This window comes from Pseudorca crassidens, chromosome 4, assembly GCF_039906515.1.
Source record: "Pseudorca crassidens isolate mPseCra1 chromosome 4, mPseCra1.hap1, whole genome shotgun sequence".
NCBI classification, from domain to species: domain Eukaryota; kingdom Metazoa; phylum Chordata; class Mammalia; order Artiodactyla; family Delphinidae; genus Pseudorca; species Pseudorca crassidens.
The window spans coordinates 19,222,679-19,244,639 of NC_090299.1; the positions used below are offsets into that span (position 1 = coordinate 19,222,679).

Sequence of the window (21,961 nt, forward strand, 5' to 3'; positions counted from 1 at the left end):
CAAACAACGAACAAAGAAAAAAGTAATTATGCCTTTGCCCTCAAGGAGTTTCCAGTCCAAGAGACACACTAACATAGGACCTAAAAATGTTAATTTTGTCACTAGCTGTGGCCGTGGAAGAATCGTAAAACCCCACCAGGACTAGATGGTCTCTCAAGTTCTTCTTCAGTTCTATAATTCCTTTACATTTATCACTGAATATATAATAGCATTAAGAAATCCTTCTAAGTAATAGGACCCCAAAGTACATGTGATGGGAAAATAAGTATATAAAGAGGACACTCACTTGTATAGTTCCTTTCAACTGGTGTAATTGGGATAGTTTCCAGAGCCTTTTCCAGAAAGTCTAATAGGCAGGGACTAATAACCATTTCTTCTGGCAATGACTGAAGTGCTACCCAGGCATATAACTTGGCTGTTTTTACTCCTCCACTTCCTTTTCCTTTGGCTAGAACATTTAAGGGTGTGAAGTGAATTTAATAGTTTCCATAAAACATACAATAATTTTGTGAGAAATGAGAATTATATGACAGTTTAATCACAGGAAACACCTCTTATTTAAAACCATACAAGAATGCAATAAAAATAGGTTGAAAGAAATCATAAATTATTGTTAGAATACAAAGATAATCAATGATGTATATAAAAGTACAACAGTTATTCCTATTTGCTCTAGGTAACAAATTTTGGTTCAATTTTTCAAGTTTATACTTTGCTAACGCTCTCATTAGTATTATTTTAGCATTTAATCTCTCATTTAGTATTATTTTGTCCACTTGAGGAGTAAGATGTAGACAATTTTGACTAATGATATTCTGTGGCAAGTTGAGGAAAAACATCATTGTTTTTAGGTTTTCCTGTGTTCTTGCTGTTCTTACCTTGTATGCATTTATAATGCCTCCTTACATGGGCTGCACCTCTCTTTCCTTCTACCTGACTAAATATTTCCACATCAGTAGAATGGTTATAATAGCTAACTAATATTTAGCTAACTTTGGCTTAGGTTTCCAACTCCAGCATGTATTAGCTTGTAAAAGTAGGAAAGAAATGCAACTTCTGTGAGCTTTAAATTTCATGTATAAAATGGGGACAATATTGATAATATCTGCCTTGCACTTAATGGACATACATGTGTCTTGTCAATTTAAAAGTGATCTAGGGACTTACCCAGTGGTCCACTGGTAAAGAATCTGCCTTCCAACGTAGGGGATATGGCTTCAATCCCTGGTCAGGGAACTAAGATCCCACATGCTGTGGGGCAACTAAGCCCACACACTGCAACTACTGAGCCCGTGTGCCGCAACTACAGAGCACATGCACTCTGGAGCCCACGCGCCACAACTAGAGACAAGCCCATGCCTCGCAACAAGAGATCCCATGTGCCACAACTAAGACCCAACGCAGAGAGCAGAAGCAAGAATAACTATAATCCTGCAGCCTGTGGAACAAAAACCACATTCACAGAAAGACAAGATGAAAAGGCAGAAGGCTATGTACCAGATGAAGGAACAAGACAAAACCCCAGAAAAACAACTAAATGAAGTGGAGACAGGCAACCTTCCAGAAAAAGAATTCAGAATAATGATAGTGAAGATGATTTAGGACCTCAGAAAAAGAATGGAGGCAAAGATCGAGAAGATGCAAGAAATGTTTAACAAAGACCTAGAAGAATTAAAGAACAAACAAACAGAGATGAACAATACAATAACTGAAATGAAAACTACACTAGAAGGAATCAATAGGAGAATAACTGAGGCAGAAGAACGGATAAGTGACCTGGAAGATAGAATGGTGGCATTCACTGCTGCAGAACAGAATAAAGAAAAAAGAATGAAAAGAAATGAAGACAGCCTAAGAGACCTCTGGGACAACATTAAACGCAACACCATTCACATTACAGGGGTCCCAGAAGGAGAAGAGAGAGAGAAAGGACCCGAGAAAATATGTGAAGAGATTATAGTCGAAAACTTCCCTAACATGGGAAAGGAAATAGCCACCCAAGTCCAGGAAGCGCAGACAGTCCCATACAGGATAAACCCAAGGAGAAACACGTCGAGACACATAGTAATCAAATTGGCAAAAATTAAAGACAAAGAAAAATTATTAAAAGCAGCAAGGGAAAAACAACAAATAACATACAAGGGAACTCCCATAAGGTTAACAGCTGATTTCTCAGCAGAAACTCTACAAGCCAGAAGGGAGTGGCATGATATACTTAAAGTGATTAAACGGAAAAACCTACAACCAAGATTACTCTACCCAGCAAGGATCTCATTCAGATTCGATGGAGAAATCAAAAGCTTTACAGACAAGCAAAAGCTAAGAGAATTCAGCACCACCAAACCAGCTCTACAACAAATGCTAAAGGAACTACTCTAAGTGGGAAACAAAAGAGAAGAAAGGACCTACAAAAACAAACCCAAAACAATTAGAAAATGGTAGTAGGAACATACATATCAATAATTACCCTAAACCTGAATGGATTAAATGCTCCAACCAAAAGACACAGGCTTGCTGAATGGATACAAAAACAAGACCCATATATATGCTGTCTACAAGAGACCCACTTCAGACCTAGGGACACATTCAGACTGAAAGTGAGGGGATGGAAAAAGATATTCCATGCAAATGGAAATCAAAAGAAAGCTGGAGCAGCAATACTCATATCAGATAAAATAGACTTTAAAATAAAGAATGTTACAAGAGACAAGGAAGGACACTACACAATGATCAGGGTATCAATCCAAGAAGAAGATATAACAATTATATATGCACCCAACATAGGAGCACCTCAATACATAAGGCAACTGATAACAGCTATAAAAGAGGAAATCGACAGTAACACAATAATAGTGGGGGACTTTAACACCTCACTTACACCAATGGACAGATCATCCAAACAGAAAATTAATAAGGAAACCCAAGCTTTAAATGACATGACAGACCAGATAGATTTAATTGATATTTATAGGACATTCCATCCAAAAACAGCAGATTACACTTTCTTCTCAAATGCGCACAGAACATTCTCCAAGATAGATCACATCTTGGGTCACAAATCAAGCCTCAGTAAATTTAAGAAAATTAAAATCATATCAAGCATCTTTTCTGACCACAACGCTATGAGAGTAGAAATGAATTACAGGGAAAAAAATGTAAAAAACACAAACACGTGGAGGCTAAACAATATGTTACTAAATAACCAAGAGATCACTGAAGAAATCAAAGAGGAAATCAAAAAATATCTAGAGATAAATGACAATGAAAACACGATGATCCAAAACCTATGGGATGCAGCAAAAGCAGTTCTAAGAGGGAAGTTTATAGCAATACAAGCCTACCTCAAGAAACAAGAAAAATCTCAAACAAACAATCTAACCTTACACCTAAAGGAACTAGAGAAAGAAGAACAAACAAAGCCCAAACTTAGCAGAAGGAAAGAAATCATAAAGATCAGAGCAGAAATCAATGAAATAGAAACAAAGAAAACAATAGCAAAGATCAATAAAACTAAAAGCTGGTTCTTTGAGAAGATAAAATTGATAAACCATTAGCAACATTCATCAAGAAAAAGAGGGAGAGGACTCAATAAAATTAGAAATGAAAAAGAAGTTACAACAGACACCGCAGAAATACAAAGCATCCTAAGAGACTACTACAAGCAACTCTATGCCAATAAAATGGACAACCTGGAAGAAATGGACAAATTCTTAGAAAGGTATAACCTTCCAAGACTGAACCAGGAAGAAACAGAAAATATGAACAGACCGATCACAAGTAATGAAATTGAAACTGTGATTAAAAATCTTCCAACAAACAAAAGTCCAGGACCAGATAGCTTCACAGGTGAATTCTATCAAACATTTAGAGAAGAGCTAACACCCATCCTTCACAAACTCTTCCAAAAAACTGCAGAGGAAGCAACACTCCCAAACACATTCTATGAGGCCACCATCACCCTGATACCAAAACCAGCCAAAATAAAAAATAAAAAAGACCCAACACAGCCAAACATAAATTAAAAAATATATAAAAGTGATCTAAAAATGTTAGTCATTATTATCACGATTACTGGCTACTTTAAAAGATTTATCAAGTTCCATCTCTCAAATAAAGATTTTTCAAATAATTCTTGTCCAGTCCAATATTCCCTTTTTTGGATATTCTACTTTATATATATAAGGTATTATTCACATGGTATAGTAGCCAGATTCCAAGATAACTTCCAATAGTCCTTTCCTCCTGGTATTCACGCCCTTGTGTAGTTCCCTCCCACACTGAATAAGGCTCACCTGTATGATCAATTAGACATTGTGGAAGTGATGTTACATGAGTTCTGAGACTAAGCCATAAAAGATATTGCAGCTTCAGCCATGTTCTCTTTTGGATCACTCCTTTTGAGGGAATGTCAGCTGCCATGTCCTGAGAACACTCAGGGACCCCAGTGGAGAGACCCATGTGGGGAGAAACTAAAGCACCAGCTTGCCAGCCATGTGAATGGGATACAATGGAAGCAGATTTCCAGACCCAGTCAGGCATTTGGATGACTGCAGCCCTAGCCAACATCCTGACTGTAGCTTCATAAAAGACTGTGAAGTTAGATTCACCCTGCCAAACTGCTCCTGAATTTCTGATCCACAGAAGGTGTGTTTGAGATTTTAAGCCACTAAATTTGTGATAATTTGTTATGCAATAATAGATAATTAATAAATGTGGCTAAGTCCAGTGTACTCTGTCTTAAATGTATAACTTTGATGTTTCCATCTAGATCATAAGCTCCCAGATTTGAACTACATTAAGACTTTTCTAAATATATATAGATCTAAAAAATTAAGTAAACTTTAAGTATATTAAGTTTATTTTAACAACTGATATTCTAAGGTAATATCAGTTTGAGAACTAGGCAAAAGTAGTTGGCCAACACTTCCACAAATGAACTTTGTACAGTTGTTACTGATAAGTCTAAGTCCTTTCTTAAACGTGAATTTGAAAGAAAGTCTCAAAAGAGAAAGTAGGTGATGACTAAAACTTAATTTATGAAAAAAACTAAAATAAAGTATATTTTCCGTAAATACCTGAGGGAATAGGCGGGGGCTGGGGGGGAAGTAAGGTGTGAGTCTTGCTCTGGGCAGTGCAAGGTAAAGGAGGAGGAGGAGATGTCGCACTATCTTTCACACCGTACAGCTTGGACTCTTTAGACAGTGTTCTTGGCAAGGAAGATCCTCTGGAGGCATTAGGTGATTCGGTCTTTAGAGTCTTGGAATTATAATGCAACTGTATTGAAACAAATAAACTTTCAAAATTAAAATTATGCAGATGAGGGAAACCAAGAAATGTACAAAAATGTGGCAGAAAGAACACTGGTTCAGGGGCCAGAAGATTTTACAAGTTAGCTTTGTGATCCCGGCAAGTTCCTTATTAGCTTTATCTCATTTTTAAAGTTAAAAAGGGTCATCCCAGATAATATTTTAAGTTCTTTCTAGCTTAACATCTTAGCTTAATAATTCTAGAATCTAAAAGAGTTGCAATAGGCAAGGTTTAGCAAATACATTGTGAATATCAAGGTTTAAAAAAGAAAATTAACTTTTCTGTCAAAATTTCGTGGAAAAAGGGGCAACCTGCAGTTTAGAAGGTCTCATGTTCAGAATATGGCTATATTAGAGAAAAACTTCAGAAGGCCTCGTTTTAATATAATTGGTAAAGGAAGAATATATATGATAGAAAATAAACATGGCTACTAATAATCTAATCCCTAATCCTAGACATTTAGGTTTTTACCTTTACATCAACTCCAGGAATGTAAAATACTGTTGTTTCTAAGTCACTAGGCTTTGTCTGTAGAGATGATGGCACTTTCTTGCCAGTCATTAAATGCGTGGTGGAAGCATAATTAGTTTGAAACTTCTTCTTTTTCGAAGGAGAATCTTGATCTAAACTCCTGGAACTTCTGTCATAACTCCTATAAATAGAAAAATGTTTTATCTTTTTGAAAGACATTTATTTCCTTTTATTTTGTTTAAAAGCAAACTTTTATTTATATAGTAAATGAAATGTAATCCTTTATTAATAAGGTTGAAAAAGTGAAGCTCATCAGTGTCTCTAGTGAAACCGGTTAATCCTTGCATGGATGAGGTTTATGTTGTATGTTCCACAACTACACAAGGCAGTTATTCTTTCCCGAGATCACAGCTGTTTCACATGAACACATAAGGTTGAACCAAATGAAACTGCCCTTTACATAGGTAAATATAGCTGAGTACCAGCAATTTAGTTTGGTTTACTGCGGTTCAACCAAAAATAAATTAACAGTCGTTCTTTTTATCACCACTATTACATTTGTAAGAATTTAACTGTTTAGAGTGCCTTTTTACCTTCTCATTTTATAAAAAGCTTCATTAGACAAAGAGACATTTAAAAATCTTTTATTATAGAAAATTTCGAACATACAGAAAGTAAATGGAACAGCAGAATGAACTCCCACGGGCCCATCTCCCAGCTTCAGCATTTGTCAGCATTCTGCCTGCTTGTTTTATCTACATTTCCACCCACTCCTTACTCATTCACTCAATTATTAATATTACTGTTTTCCTATAATTCTTTTTTAGATTAGGAAGGAAAAGCAAAACAAATTCAAAGAACAAAAGAATCTAACCCTACGCCTGTTTATACCACTATTTCGTCAATGATGGAAACAAATGGTAAAGCTGCAGTTATAGCCTGAACAACATTCCAGTTTACTGAGGTCTCTGTGCAGCTGTTTCCCAATCTTTCTTATTTCTTTATGTCATCAAACTTTCAATAACAAGATATCTTTAAGTATTGTACTGTTCTTTGAAACAGAAATGTGCACAATGATGAGAGACTGAGAAATTCATGCTTATTTAAAGAATTCCAAGGATATAACTATTTTAATTAACAAATTTGCTAGAATCTAAATCAGACGTCCATTTCTAATCACCAGAAAATATTATACACTTGTTTAAAGAAAACAGTATGTTATACAAATAAACACTCAAACATGCTAATTATAATAAAATATACTCTTTAAATCTGCATTTTGGGATGTGGTGGGAAATGTTTGTTACAATTAATGATATATAAATAGTAGTTCTAACAAATGAAGTTACTTGTACACCTTTCTGACCAATATCTTACCTTCTCAAGCTTATATCATCATGTTCTTGTAGAAGGGTGGTTGGGTGGAGCACACATTTTCCACTATCAATTTCAACTCGTATATCAAGTTCAAAGTCAATATTTCTCTCTGTAGCTGTGCCACTAAGACTTCTGTTGGCTGGGGCTGTTGGCCAGCGTTCTGTAAATAGCTGATGAACAGCAGCAAAGCCTGTTGCTTTTTTACGAGACGTATGTCTAGAGAAAGAACAACTGGTGATTACATTGTAGTAAACTGGGAAGAGTTTTCAACAAACTTATTTTCCAACATGTTATGTGAGCAGTAGTCTGTAAATAAATTTCACTATTTTATAAATTCACACAAATTACCCAACTGGCTCCTACTAATTGAAGTTTTTCTTAAGTTTAATGGAGTCACATTTTATTCAACAACTATGTACTGAGTAACTGTCATGTGTCAGGCAATGTTCTCAGTGCTCAGGACACAGGCACAAGCACTGATATTAAGGAGTCTGAATATCAGTGTATGACCTACATTCTACAACTTGGAGGAGATTTCATTTTTGCAAATTGTAAAATTTAAAATGCTACTTTCTAGATTTTATTAAAAGACATAAAGACAGGGAAAGAAAAAAATAATGCCATATGGAGCTAAATTATATTAGTAAACCATGGATACATCTCCGAGTCTCACTCTGGGTAGGCACGTTAAGATTTTCTTTTTTCTGTAAAAATTAACAGTTATATAATGCTTTAAGCTCAGTTCTAGATTCTAAAATACTGCCTAAGGATCTTAAAGCTACTCACGAGGGTTTCCTGTAAATATAGAACCTTTCCCTCTCATGGTCTTCATCCTTTTCATCCTTCTCGGAATCTTCACTGGTAGAAGACAAACTGTCATCCCGTCGGCCCTCCTCAGGTTGGAAAGAAATGCCTGGTGAAAGGCCTCCTGGAGTTTTGGGAGAACTGAACACGGAATATGATCCTTCACTATTTGAGGAGTAATGGGATGGACCTTCAATGGTTACTGACAAAAGGTCCAGTTCTGTCTCCTCTGGAAACTGAATGTAAAGAGAAAAAATATGAATCAGGTTCACATTATAAACCTCTTTTCCCTTAAAAAAAAAAAGAAAAAGAAAAAATATACATTTAAGCGTCTAAAATTTCTCTCAAAATTGAATTTCCTCACGCTGAACTGAAAGATCAGCTTTACAAACATATGAAATGATACACCAAAGAAGGAAGCAGAAGTTCAAACCACAGAAAGTCATATCACTGACTCACTAAAAATTAGAGTGAAATTTTACTTTATATAAGCATATATCATCATGTTAATTAGTACATACTGTAATTCTTTAAAGCATGGGTTAATCATGCTGTGGAGACAAAAGAAACAATATGATTAACTTTAAATTAGAAGGGCAAGAGAGCGATTAATGATGGAAGAGGATGCAAGTGTCAGTACAGAATGTACTTTGTGCTTCCAGAATACTTTCTGTGGATACATCTTTTTAAAATGGGCCCCTACTAAGCTGAAGAAAGATGTGTAAATAGTTATATAATTAAATAGCAATCAATCAAACTTAAGAATTCTGTATTTTAAGGCAAATACTTTGTGTAATAAGTACAATGTCACTCACTGAGGATTGTATCAGGAGACCACTGCATTTAAGTAGGTCAAAAAAAGAACAAAAAACAAACTTCTATGACCTTATTTTGATTCCCAGTTTTGAGATTTGCTCACATATCCTTTGAGGGAATGTGATAAGCCTTTGTAAAGTGTAATGTGCAAGGTACATTGATATTACTATAAGATACATAGTGAAATCCTATAATCAAAATTTCAAACATTTGCAGAATCTAGATTTTCTTCACTTTTTAAAAAATAACATATCATTTAGTAAGTAAGTCAGATTTTATCAGAAAATCTTCAACTTTTAAAGCTGTGGTAAGAGTTTATGTAGATAAATATCCCTTTGTTTATATTTATTTTCTATTTAACCATGCCTTAATGATCTATTCTGTAATTCATGATTTTTATACACTATTTTTTATAAACAGCATATACTGCTATTTAAAAATCGGACTTGAATCATTCGAATATTAATGCCTTTAAGAATAACTCAATCATTTCACAGTATATACATATATCAAATAATTATGTTGTATACCTGAAAATAATGTTATATGTCAATGATCTCGATTTTAAAAATACAGGAAAAAAACAATCAATTAGTAGAATCCATTCAATTCACTGTAAAGGACAGTATTTCCAAGTTCATTTTTAGAAAAAAGGACATGTCTGTCAAGCTCATTCTATTACAACCTAATAGTTCTAAAACAAAATTCGGCTTGACTAAATTCAGTGTAACTACGGGATATATATTGAGACTATCTTAAAAGAGTGGGAGATGGGAAACAAATGTGGAATAAGTTCCAATTTTTAAATGTAACTTGACAGAAAATTTCTAGACAATGATTTATATACCTACTATACAGATACAATTTTAAAATTAAATTTTACTCTTATAACTTATATTTAGGGAAAATATGTAGCTTATAAAGGTGTTAACTTGTAAGTGATTGTGTAGCACATTTTCCACACTGTTTTGAACATAATTTTTAATAGATTGCTTTTATACATGCTTTTTTTATACTAGTGACTGAAAATAAATAACACTCAATGATTAATTTGTTGTTCTGTTGATTCTAGTTTGAATTAGGTAACTAATTTTTTCTTAAAGAAAAGATTCATTTTGTGTTTGAGTGTAGGGAAAAAGAGATTCACTTCGGGATTAGCAAATAACTGTAATATATTGCAGTTTTTGGTTTATGATTTTGTTGAGTTAATCTGGTGTGCTGATTTAGTCCTTCTTTAATTTTGGAGATTAAATAATTACTATTAAATTATAAGTGAGTATAGAAGTAAAATATATTCATGAAAAAGCTTAGGAAATATAAAGGATGAAAAAGAACTGAAACAATCTTAAACCTTTATGTAAAATATCTTCAAGGTCTGAGTTTAGTATGAAATTAGAGGAAGACATTTTGAAAGCAGATTTTCAGAGTGGTTACTTAGTTTTAAAGCAAAATTTATGTTGTTCTTAAAAAGTACCTGAAAATACCCTTCCCCAGGACAGCTGGACTGTGGTGTACTTCCCCATACCGTTTTTTTCAACTTAATTAAAATAATAAGAAAATTTATAAAAATTAATGAAAAATAAAAAAACAATGATTTAAAAGTAAACAAAAAACAACAAACATTTTAACATTCATTTTAACATGCTATAAAATTAGAATACAACTTTGACGCTGACCTTTTTTACTACTAGTTTCTGATATTATCTCTATATATTCTGAACAAAAATACATAAACAATAAAATACATTAAGTAAAAACATTCCACATTTACATTTGTGTAAAATACCCAGTTTAATGCAGAGTCGAACTTGAAAGAAAAATTATTCAACAAAATGTTTCTACCTACAAGCAGTATGGGGTCTTTATTCTACATGCAAAACACTAACACCTGCGGCATGGCTCTCAATAGTGCTCTGCTGTTTGGCAACGTACAGACACCTCAACCATCACAATCCACACTTTCACTGTAAGTAGGAACTACTATTTCTAAACTGCGTAACTACTATAATTTTGTAATTACTAAAAATTATTTAGCACTGTGTATCTCTAACAAATAGTATCTCTCTTACTGTATCTTGGATATTGAAAGTGACTCTGGGTCCAGGAGATGCTGCATCCACCCGGATTTCTGGGAGCTCCTCAGTTTCACCTACTCGAGAACTATAATAAAATATAAAGTTATAAAACATTAATATTCGTGTTCAAAAAAAAGCCCTGGACGTTATAAAAGTCTGATTAATGACATTAACACTTTATTTCTAAATATTTACCTTATCCAAGGATTCAACTTTTGGTATTCCATTTCTTAACCTTTAGCATCTCATAAAAAAAAAGTTCATTGCTTTAACACAAGATTTCCTAAAATTAAGCCTTATAAAAAAGAATTTATACTTACTTTATAGTGTTCATTTACTAGTAGATCTATATTTTTCTTCAATAATAAGTAAAATTTCCATTTTTCATATGTTAAATGTGTGTATAATCACACTTTCTAAAATGACAAATTTAGAGCTGCAGCTACTAACATGGAATATTCATTTCTTTGGATAGTCTATACGTTTACGCATAAACTTGTCTAAATAGCAGTGTACTTCATTACTAAAAAGCACACAATGACTTTTATAATATAAAAGTAGAGTATAAATGAGATAGAGGGATTCCTCAAACTTCTTAGTTTGACAGTATCCACTATTACTAGTTTTACTAATAAGGTCCATTTGCTACCTTAATTTTGTAATTTCCCCAATTAGAACACAATAAATAAGTAGTGACCTTTGGCAAAAGAGTCAGCAATTTTATTACTTGTTTCATTGGTTGAAATATATTACCTTGCCCTTTCCATTCGCTTAAGAGGTGGTCTTCCAGAAGCTGAAATGGTTTTTGATCGGCTGTAACTTGGTTTGTAACCCAAACCCCACTTATCCTTTAGGGAAGCAGCCTAATGAACGGGGGTAGAAAAAGGGTGACTTTAGGCAGTTGTTTACTGTTGTAATATCTGACTTCAGGTAAAATATTCTGCTATTATAGAAGTTATCTTGTCTCCCCCAGGTCAATAACAAGTTATCTTAAATTGTGACTTTAAATGTCACTTAACAACACAGATGGATCAAAGTGCAGCAGGAATCAACTATTCTTAGTCCTAACGTCAATTAGGAAGGCTGTACAAGGAAAATAGGAGCCACCAGCTCGTTTGAGAGAAAAGATTGGGAGCAGGGATGAGGGGTACAGAAATAAGGGGAGAAATGAGGAAACAGTAAGAAAAGAAAGAAAATGAGAATTAAAAGGAAAGATTCTGGGAGAAACGTGAGGGGAGGGGGGAGAAGAGGAGATCGGGGAAGAGGGGGAGGGGGAGGGAGGGAGCGACCACTAATCATCCCGAGTACCCCCCAAGGGTACCCCTCCTGACAGAACTCTTTGTTACAGAAAAGGAAAGGAAGTGGTGACTGGAACACCCTCCTTGTCGCCAAATCCCTCTTCTTCAAATTTGTAGTTTGGGGGGGCTAGATAGTAAAAAGATTCTAATACAATGGAGACTTAGAAAGCAAGAGGACTAAAAGGGAATTGGGGGGAAATACCAAATGAGAAAAATGTTAAGAACACAGATTTAATTTCAGTAATTTTCCTAATCCTCTCCACCTAGTTTTATTTTTAAGTTAATTGCCAATTCTAAACTAGCTTATAAACAGTATGGCAAGCAATATTTTCATTATGTTGCATGGCTGTGAGGTACATAGTGGCAAAACATTTAAACACAGAGTTACGCATTACAGAGCATCACTATCCATTTAGTACTATCAGAAGCCAGTGATGAATAAAGTTGAATTTTATTCCTAATTTAAATAAATAATTTAGAACACTATTCAAATGAGGTCTAGGACTTCGGTGGTGACCAAGGAAAGAAAGTTCAAGCCGATGAACTCTGGATCCCTGCAACCTTTCCACCTTTTCTCTAACCTCAACAGCTCTGATTTAACCAGTTTTTATGTATTGGGGTAACACCCCAAAACCATATTCTGGTTAAAAAAAACTGGAGGGTTTTGCTGACTATATTTTTAAAAATTAGTTTTTCTACTAACAAGACCACCTTGACCCAAAGCAACCTACCTCCATTTGAATAAGTTTTAGAATTATTTTCTACTCTATTTTTCTAGTACATCTATCTATATATTTATTTCAAGTGTTCAGCAATTGGACTAAATCCCAGAATGTGGTAGAAAGTAAGGTCAAAGATAAACAACTTGTCCTTTAAGAGACTCAAATACTAGTAAGGGCAACTAAATATGCAAATAATAAAGGTAAGAATAAAGTGCTGACAGTATGTAGTGGCTAAGGGTAAAATCTTCTGTGGAAAATGGGAGGGGTAGAATGGACATCTCAAAAAATTTCACATTTGAATTAGAGACAAAAAAGAAAGTATGACTTCATGAAAGGCAGACAGAACACAGTGGCTAAGGGCATAAACTGTAGAATTCCACTGTTTGGGTTTGAATCTTGGCTCCACTGGAATTACTGGCTGTATAACCTTGGTCAAATTGCTTGACCTCTCTGTGCCTCAGTTTCCTCATCTTTAAAATGGGGAAAATAATATAAGCTACCACATAGGGTTGTTGTAAAGATTTAATGGGTTATTGAATGTAAAGTGCTTTAAACAGTGCCTGGTACATAGTAGACACGAGATACACAAATCAAGTGTTATCACTAGCAATGGAGGAAGAAAGAGAACAACATAAGTATCATCATAAAATTTCATAAAGTGATAAAATGTTTACATAGTCTACTTTAATAAAATTCTCCTTAAATGTTTACTCACTCGCATACTGGACCTCCGTAATTTTTTACGAACATCTCTTCTAATATCATTCACAGCAACAGATTCTAATTGTTGATAACGTTGAATTTCCTGGTTTATGGTTCCTTCACTTGCACCTAGTTTTCTGGATAAAAAACAAATATGGCAGTTATTGTAATGAGGTAACAAAGTAAGAGTGATTTTTACTTGCTCCTTTTAAAATTCTCTATCAGAATATCAAAGATTATGTATGGACAGGCCAAAATCCTGCATAAACTTAATACTCATATCTGGCAAACTGTAAAAAAAAAAACTTTCTCTAATGTTTTAGGAAATGGTTCTTATCCATTTCTACATCAAGAGTCTCTGTGATAATCTCAGGAAAGCTATGGAACCACTTAGCAGAATAGTATCTGTATGTAATATTTTACATATAATTTAAGCCTCAGGTAAGATTTTAGGGGGGGAAGTATATTTTGCTTCAAGTCAGTTTTCCCCTGATAACAAAACTCAAACTGTAATGTAAGTCAACAGGAAAACGTGAATCACTGTATCATAACTGATTTTACAGACAAGTTTTTAGCAAATACCTTTCACTGTACAATGTATACATTTCTGTAAAATCCTCGAATGCAAAAAAACACAGATACAGGAGTACAAAGATTAGAAAAGATGAAGTATGTTTTCCACCTTTGGGGAAAACAAAAATTTCAGTTTGGCAAGAAGAATATTTAGTCTTACAGAGCAAGTATTACCTAGTCAGTACTATTTAGCAGGCTACAGATAAAGAAAAAAATGACTTCCGCCTACTCCCCCCTCTTGGCTCGCCCTACCCTCACCTCAGTTCTAGTGAACTGCTAATACAGGCAAGCAAAAAGCATGAAGTTTGAATTCAGACAAACACAGGTTCAAATTCCAATTCTTTAATCTCTCCGAGCCAGTTTTCTCATCTATAAAGTTTGGATAATGCCATCTAATCTCATAGAAATGTTGTGAGGATTAAATTGAGATAACACGTCAGAATCACAATAGGTACTTAATAAATTCTAAATTTTCTTCCTCTCTCAAAAATTTGCATTCCAAAAATACTGTTAGCAAAACACTCATATTTACATACGTATGTGAAGATACATGTATATACACGTAGAGATGCATATATGTGACATAAAGTCAGTCATAAACTTCTCAGAAATGGGCAGCTGTGATGAGCACTAGACTAACATTTCTAACTTTATCACTAATGAATATATGATCTCAGACAAATCACCAAACTTTTCTGGACCTTGGTGATCTCATTTATAAACTAAATGGGTTGTACTGGCCCCAATCCAGTTTCCTTCACATTTAAAATCTATTCTATTATTAGGGAATACTATACTAAATTAAAAATCATTATACATACTTAAGATCATCTATTACTTTGGCCTGTTCATTCAGTTCTCTGATATCCACTATACGCTTCATAATTTTTCTTCCTCTAAGTTCTCCTGGCTGGCTACAAGATGCTCCTTGTCTTCGATGATCTACAGCTTCCTGAAAAATCAAAAGCATGTCTGTCAGTAACACCCTCAGGTCACAAAGCAAATCTACCCTATCACAGAAATAACACCTTAAATCAAAGGAAGCATGCAAGAATCAAAGCCATCTATATTAAGTAAGATGATTGGAATTCTCCAGTGATTCAAACCCCTTCATTTTCATAAGGAATCCATTTAGTTGCTACCTACGTTTCCCCATGAGTGAGCTCTGCATGCTTTCAGATGGGACTGGCTAGACTGAGGGGAGGCCCACATCTCTGGGTTACACAGATACTCTGCAGGAACAGAATAGCGCTGATGTGGAGGCCTCAGGCCTAGGAGGTGATTTACAAGTCGTTGCCCAAAGGTGAGCTTGTGGCCATCTCCACTTACTGAACTTTCCTCTGAACTCTAAATGGTAAACAGTAATGTTAATTTTTAAAAAATTTCTTTCCAAGAACAAAACTATTTCATGATACAGTAGTTAAAAGATGTTTCAAAAAATTTTTTACGTTGATAATAGAATGAAAGCAGAGAGAAACTTTCTTTTTAACTAATAAATAATAAGTTTAACTAATAACTAATCAATCTGATACTATAGAATATGTACAGTATAAATGGAAATACACATTTTTAAAATGTATACTTTATTTTGTGTGGGTGCACTTTGCTTTTGACTTTCATTTTTGAACATCATTATTGAGATAATTCACATGCCATAAAATTGACCCATTTAAAATGTATAATGGTTTATAGTGGTTTTTAGTATAGTCACAAAGTTGTGCAGCCATCATCAGAATCTATTTAGAACATTTTCACCGCCTCCCAAACAAAACCTCATAACATTAGCAGTCTCTTCCCATCCCCTCTCCCAACCCCCTAAACTCTCCCAGTCCTAGGCAACCACTGATCTACTTTCTGTCTCTACAGATCTGCTTGCACTTTGCTGTTACTGTTAACATGTTACCTGTAGGTTAAGGCACAAGTTGGTTGACAGCCGTTATGAAACAAGGAATTCAATTAAAAGACAATATTATGGAATTAAAAAAACAATATTATGTAAATGTAGACACAGAGGACCACCACTCCCTTCCTTCCTCCACAATTAGCAACTACAGTAAATAACACTGACCTAATAATATCCCTTTCTCAGGGTAAAAGCCAGTCCTGAAAAAGTCTAACTGTGAGTTTACTTACAGTATGGATAGTGGGAGACATAGTGTCAACTTCATCTTCATCTGACAGGTCAGCTATGTTCACTGAATTTAGATCGGCAATGTCATCTGTGTCCTCCTCTCCTGTCAGTGTTGTAAGGGTATTGCCCAGAGCGTTAAGTCTTTTGCCAATGTTAGGATCCATGTGGACATCGATCCCACACATTTTCCACAATACATTGAGTGTCCAGGTTCCAGCACTACTACTTTCTGTTTAAATAAAGAAGTGACGTTTTTGGTTAAGTCTTGAGTATAGAAATTTAAATAATTCTACATTCAGGGAATAAAGTGGATGATGGCCCTGTGTAATAACTAATGTCTCTCACAGCTAGATCTGTCAGAAACATGAGACTATGGGATTGATTCCCCTATTGTATAGGGTGCACCTACTGTTCCTCTGTTTTCAGCACTCTTCTTTCCCCATGTGACCTATGAATTCCCTCCTCCCCTAGCCCCCTAGCTGATCTACCTTCCCATGACTATAGTAGGAGAACTGGCACAGCCCTCCCTCATTAGCCAGAATTAATTAGATGATTAGTCTGAGTAAGGGTCAAAGTTGGAAAACTAAGAATCCTTCCCTGGACTTGAGAAAAGACGGGTCCTTCTCTAGTGACTGAGGGGCGGGGAATGAGGCTCATGAGCTGCTCGCAGCCATGTTTCCTGCCATGTTTCAGGAGGTCAGCAGTAAGCACAAATGAAGCAGCCGGAGAGAAGCAAAGACAAGAGCTGGAAAGAGCCCTGGTGACAGCTGGGATCTTGTTTCCAGTAGTTCCTGAGGGCCCCTGAATTGACCTGGTTCCTTCTCTTCACTGAGATAGCCATTCCTAAGTTTAACTGTGATCTGCAAATGTTCTTTTAACAAGTTCCCCCTTTTAGTTAAGCCAGTTTGAGTATGTTGTTGTTGCTTATAAACAAGACCCCTGACAAAGACTTTTATGTGACCTTCCTCCCAATATGTATGTTTACCTCAGTTATCACCTTTTCCTTCTAACATTACTGCTGGAAATCTCCTAACCTTTTCAGTTCTCTGTCTGTGGGGACTGCAGGCCTTGCTATTTTCTGAGACAGTTTACTTAGGATGAGCACTGAGAGTAGGTTTTGGAGGACAGGAGGAAGAGTAAGGAGGAAAGGAACTCTGCTCATTTAATCAGCTTCTCCCCTCTCAACATTTTAAGCGCTCTTAAATAAACATCTCCATTTATCTTACCCTAGTTTTATACCAGTAAAAATAATAAAAATTTACACTATGCTGTCATCTTAGTTAAGACAGATTATTACTTCTATGGTTATCTCCTAACCAGTTTCCTAGATTTTTCTCCTCTCTAATCCTTGAAAGTGTCCCTTTTGATACTGTCACATCTGCTTTCTTGCTCAAAAAAACTCAATGGCTTTCTCACTGTCCACCAAATGAAGTCCAAATTCCTTAATTTGGGATTTAAGATTTTTCTCATCTTATTTTCACATAACTCTATTCCAGCCAATTTGGACAACTCTAACTAGACACTGTGTTCTGACTTCATGACAGGAATTATTCTCTCCGCCTGAATTTTCTCTATTCATATTTTCCAGTTTTTGCTTAAGAAACAATTTTATCCATCTTTCAAGTCCTTGTTTAAATGCTTTTTCTTCCATAAAGCTTTCTCTCATTCCAGTATCCTTTGAAATTTTATCTCCCTCCTGTAAATTTCATTAGCAATTGGAATTTTATATATTTTTTGAACTTATCACTTATTGCAGTTTAGTTATGCTGCAGAGCTGTAACTACCTTATTAGAATTTAAACTTATATGGCATAGAAAGTATATCTTATTCATCTTTGTCTTTCCCAAAACATTTTGTAGTGTATCTTGTACACTGATGGTGTCTAATTACTTGTTAGATAAATAAAAATATGCTAATATTATTGCAAAATAGTTTTTAAAAATTAGGGAATACCAGAATGAGTTTAGTTAAAAGAGCCTCTAATATAAAGGCAGGAAAAATGGATAAAAAAAGCAGAATTCTACCAGATATATATAGCAAAATTAATACCAAAGGTGAACTTACCAGCAGCTGCTTGTCCTGTAGTCCTGGAACATACTTCATAGGTACCATCTGGAACTACACCTGCACAAAAATCAACCCCAAAATAAGTTTCAATAAAATTATGCTTGTGATTAAATATTACACTGCAATTTTTCTTCCAAAAATGATTACCTAAACAGGATTACTAGCCTCTCTAGGTTTCAGTTTCTTTTTTTTAAATTTAATTTATTAATTTATTTATTTTACACAGCAGGTTCTTATTAGTTATCTATCTGATACATCTTAGTGTATTAGGTTTCAGTTTCTAATCTGGAGAATGAAAGGGCTACCTTAGATGACTTATGATGTCTATGTCATATCTCACAATATTTTATTCTTATCGATTTTAAGAACTAAACTGCATACACCTGAAACTAATATATTGTAAATCAACCATACCTCAATAAAGAAAAAAAGATTTGACTCCAGTTTTATCTTTACATTCTGCATGTGATTTCCTTATCTGAGTGACAATACCTGGCCAACTCTGAAACTCTAGTTTCCAGATGCTATGACAATTTGTACCATCATGAGTGAATGGCACTTTGAGAATGCAAATAATTTTTAAATAATTTTTTGATAACTAAGAACTGCCACATTAGGTCACAGACATGATTCATCAACCTTGTCTTTTACTTTGACAAGGATCATTTTATGAGGGAAAAAAAAAAGATTGCCTGCCATGATGTCAACCTCATAAGGTCAGCCTCCTAAGGTCATGGACCTATCCCCAGAACATATCTAACTTTAACTTTGAAACATTTACTACTTCTTAGCTTTAATCAGATAATTTCAGCTTTTTTAAGAGGTTAATTAAATCAACAAAAGACATACCATCCTTGAAATAACTTTTAAACAAAGTAGAGCCTAAAGATAGAATTAAGACCCTTTCTCAGTAATCCTTAATGGAAACCAAATTTCAATCTAAACCTGACAGTGTATATACCGTAAATAAAATGTCCTTTTGCAATTCATTCCATATTCTAAACTGGTATTCAAATGTTATGCAAATGTGAGTTGTAGAAATACTACAATTTAGGGACTTCCCTGGTGGTCCAGTGGTTAAGACTCCACGCTCCCAATGCAGGGGGCCTGGGTTTGATCCCTGGTCAGGGAACTAGATCCCGCATGCCACAACTAAGACCCGGCACAGCCAAATAAATAAATTAATTAAAAAAAAAAAAGGAAATACTACAATTTATTTTGGGAGAAAGGGTCTATAAATGACAATTTCTATTATGTATTTTTTAAGATGGTGCCAATAACTTTAAAATCTAAATTATATTTTTGAACCATATGGTACTTGAGCCTCACATACAAATTATAAAAAAGAATTAGATCTTGTTTGGGGGTAAAAGATTGCCTAATTCACCTTTAATGTCATAGTTATAAATCAGAGCAAAAAAAAAACCTAGACTACCCTTTCAAATCTTAAGACTGCTAGAATGAAAAGAAAAGCTTCTGAAATTGGAGTAATAAAACTAAGGCCAAATGAAAGTAAGAAACAGTAAATTTAAAAAGGGTAGAAAACATCGGGGACTTCCAATCCCAAGAAGTGCTAGAGAATTTTTGAATATTAAGCTAAAAGAAGATTATATAAATTCATAGAATACAGAGGTATGATGAATTAATAAGGAACATTAAAATTCTTAGGAGTAGATCTGAATCCTGAAAGTGAGAAGTAGGAAACCAACTGGGCTCTTTCCCATTGTACCTGTCATCTCTGAGTTGGACCAACCAGAATTCAGGATGGCAGTATTCCTGCTGTGACAACCAAATGCTGCTACCCAGGTGTTAGCAGAAAGCTTGGAATTTTTCAAACTTCTAACGGTTTAGTTTTTCTAAATACATGTTAAAGAAAAGCGTCTCATCTTTACTATTTAAGGGGTCCATGGAACCCTTCCTATAGATTGTCCTAATTTTTATTGCACTTCCCCCCAAAATATTATCACCTAGAGAGGAAATTACACCACGCTTTTTTTTTTTTTTGGCCACGCCACTTGGCTTGCAGTCTTAATTCCCCAACCAGGGATAAAACCTGGGCCCCGCCAGTGAAAGCGCCAAGTCCTAACCACTGGACCACCAGGGAATTACCGACACAGGGCCATCTTTTTTCTAGGGCATGATTTTTTTTTTTTTTAACATCTTTACTAGAGTATAATTGCTTTACAATGTTGTGTTAGTTTCTGCTGTATAACAAAGTAAATCAGCTATACGTATACATATATCCCCATATCTCCTCCCTCTTGCGTCTCCCTCCCACCCTCCCTATCCCACCCCGCTAGGTGGTCACAAAGCACCCAGCTGATCTCCCTGTGCTATGCGGCTGCTTCCCACCAGCTACCTATTTTACATTTGGTAGTGTATGTATGTCCATGCCACTCTCTTTGTCACAGCTTACCCTTCCCCCTCCCCGTGTCCTCAAGTCCGTTCTCTACATCTGTGTCTTTATTCCTGTCCTGCTCCTAGGTTCGTCAGAGCCATTTTTTTTTTTTAGATTCCATATATCTGTGTTAGCATACAGTATTTGTTTTTCTCTTTCTGACCTACTTCACCCTGTATGACAGACTCTAGGTCCATCCACCTCACTACAAATACCTCAATTTCATTTCTTTTAATGGCTAATATTCCACTGTATATATATGCCACATATTCTTTATCCATTCATCTGTCAGTGGACACTTAGGTTGCTTCCATGTCCTGGCTATTGTAAATAGAGCTGCAATGAACATTGTAGTACATGACTCTTCTGGAATTATGGTTTTCTCAGGGTATATGCCCAGTAGTGGGATTGCTGGGTCGTATGCTAGTTCTATTTTTAGTTTTTTAAGGAACTTCCATATTGTTCTCCATAGTGGCTGTATCAATTTACATTTCCACCAACAGTGCAAGAGGGTTCCCTTTTCTCCACACCCTCTCCAGCATTTATCGTTTGTAGATTTTTTTGATGCTGGCCATTCTGACTGGTGTGAGGTGATTCCTCGTTGTAGTTTTGATTTGCATTTCTCTAATGATTAGTGATGTTGAGCATCCGTTCATGTGTTTGTTGGCAATCGGTATATCTTCTTCGGAGAAATGTCTATTTAGGTCTTCTGCCCATTTTTAGATTAGGTTGTTTGTTTTTTTGATATTGAGCTGCATGAGCTGCTTGTACATTTTGGAGATTAATCCTTTGTCAGTTTATTCGTTTGCAAATATTTTCTCCCATTCTGAGGGTTGTCTTTTCGTCTTGTTTATGCTTTCCTTTGCTGTGCAAAAGCTTTTAAGTTTCATTAGGCCCCATTTGTTTATTTTCATTTTTATTTCCATTTCTCAAGGAGGTGGGTCTAAAAGGATCTTGCTGTGATTTATGTCATGGAGTGTTCTGCCTATGTTTTCCTCTAAGAGTTTGATAGTGTCTGGCCTTACATTCAGGTCTTTAATCCATTTTGAGTTTATTTTTGTGTATGGTGTTGGGAGTGTTCTAATTTCATTCTTTTACATGTAGCTGTCCAGTTTTCTCAGCACCACTTATTGAAGAAGCTGTCTTTTCTCCACTGTATATTCTTGCCTCCTTTATCAAACATAAGGTGACCATACGTGCGTGGGTTTATATCTGGGCTT

The 21,961-nt window shown here is 35.1% G+C and overlaps 1 protein-coding gene across 7 annotated transcripts in view; it reads right to left on the reverse strand.

The window, feature by feature from the left end:
- BLTP1 (bridge-like lipid transfer protein family member 1) overlaps positions 1–21,961 on the reverse strand; it is a 208,573-nt gene that overhangs the window by 23,979 nt on the left and 162,633 nt on the right. For 5 of the 7 annotated variants that reach the window (XM_067735145.1, XM_067735146.1, XM_067735147.1 and 2 more), the window contains 12 exons: positions 18,341–18,400; positions 16,279–16,505; positions 14,967–15,097; positions 13,586–13,709; positions 11,604–11,713; positions 10,845–10,935; positions 10,250–10,312; positions 7,942–8,195; positions 7,156–7,371; positions 5,779–5,959; positions 5,076–5,274; positions 287–448 (listed from right to left, as the gene is read on the reverse strand). In XM_067735145.1, the coding sequence (XP_067591246.1) occupies positions 287–448; positions 5,076–5,274; positions 5,779–5,959; positions 7,156–7,371; positions 7,942–8,195; positions 10,250–10,312; positions 10,845–10,935; positions 11,604–11,713; positions 13,586–13,709; positions 14,967–15,097; positions 16,279–16,505; positions 18,341–18,400 (1,818 nt within the window). Of the gene's footprint in view, positions 1–286; positions 449–5,075; positions 5,275–5,778; positions 5,960–7,155; positions 7,372–7,941; positions 8,196–10,249; positions 10,313–10,844; positions 10,936–11,603; positions 11,714–13,585; positions 13,710–14,966; positions 15,098–15,291; positions 15,493–16,278; positions 16,506–18,340; positions 18,401–21,961 lie in introns of all 7 variants that reach the window. The other 2 variants (XM_067735150.1, XM_067735149.1) reach the window with 2 other exon arrangements.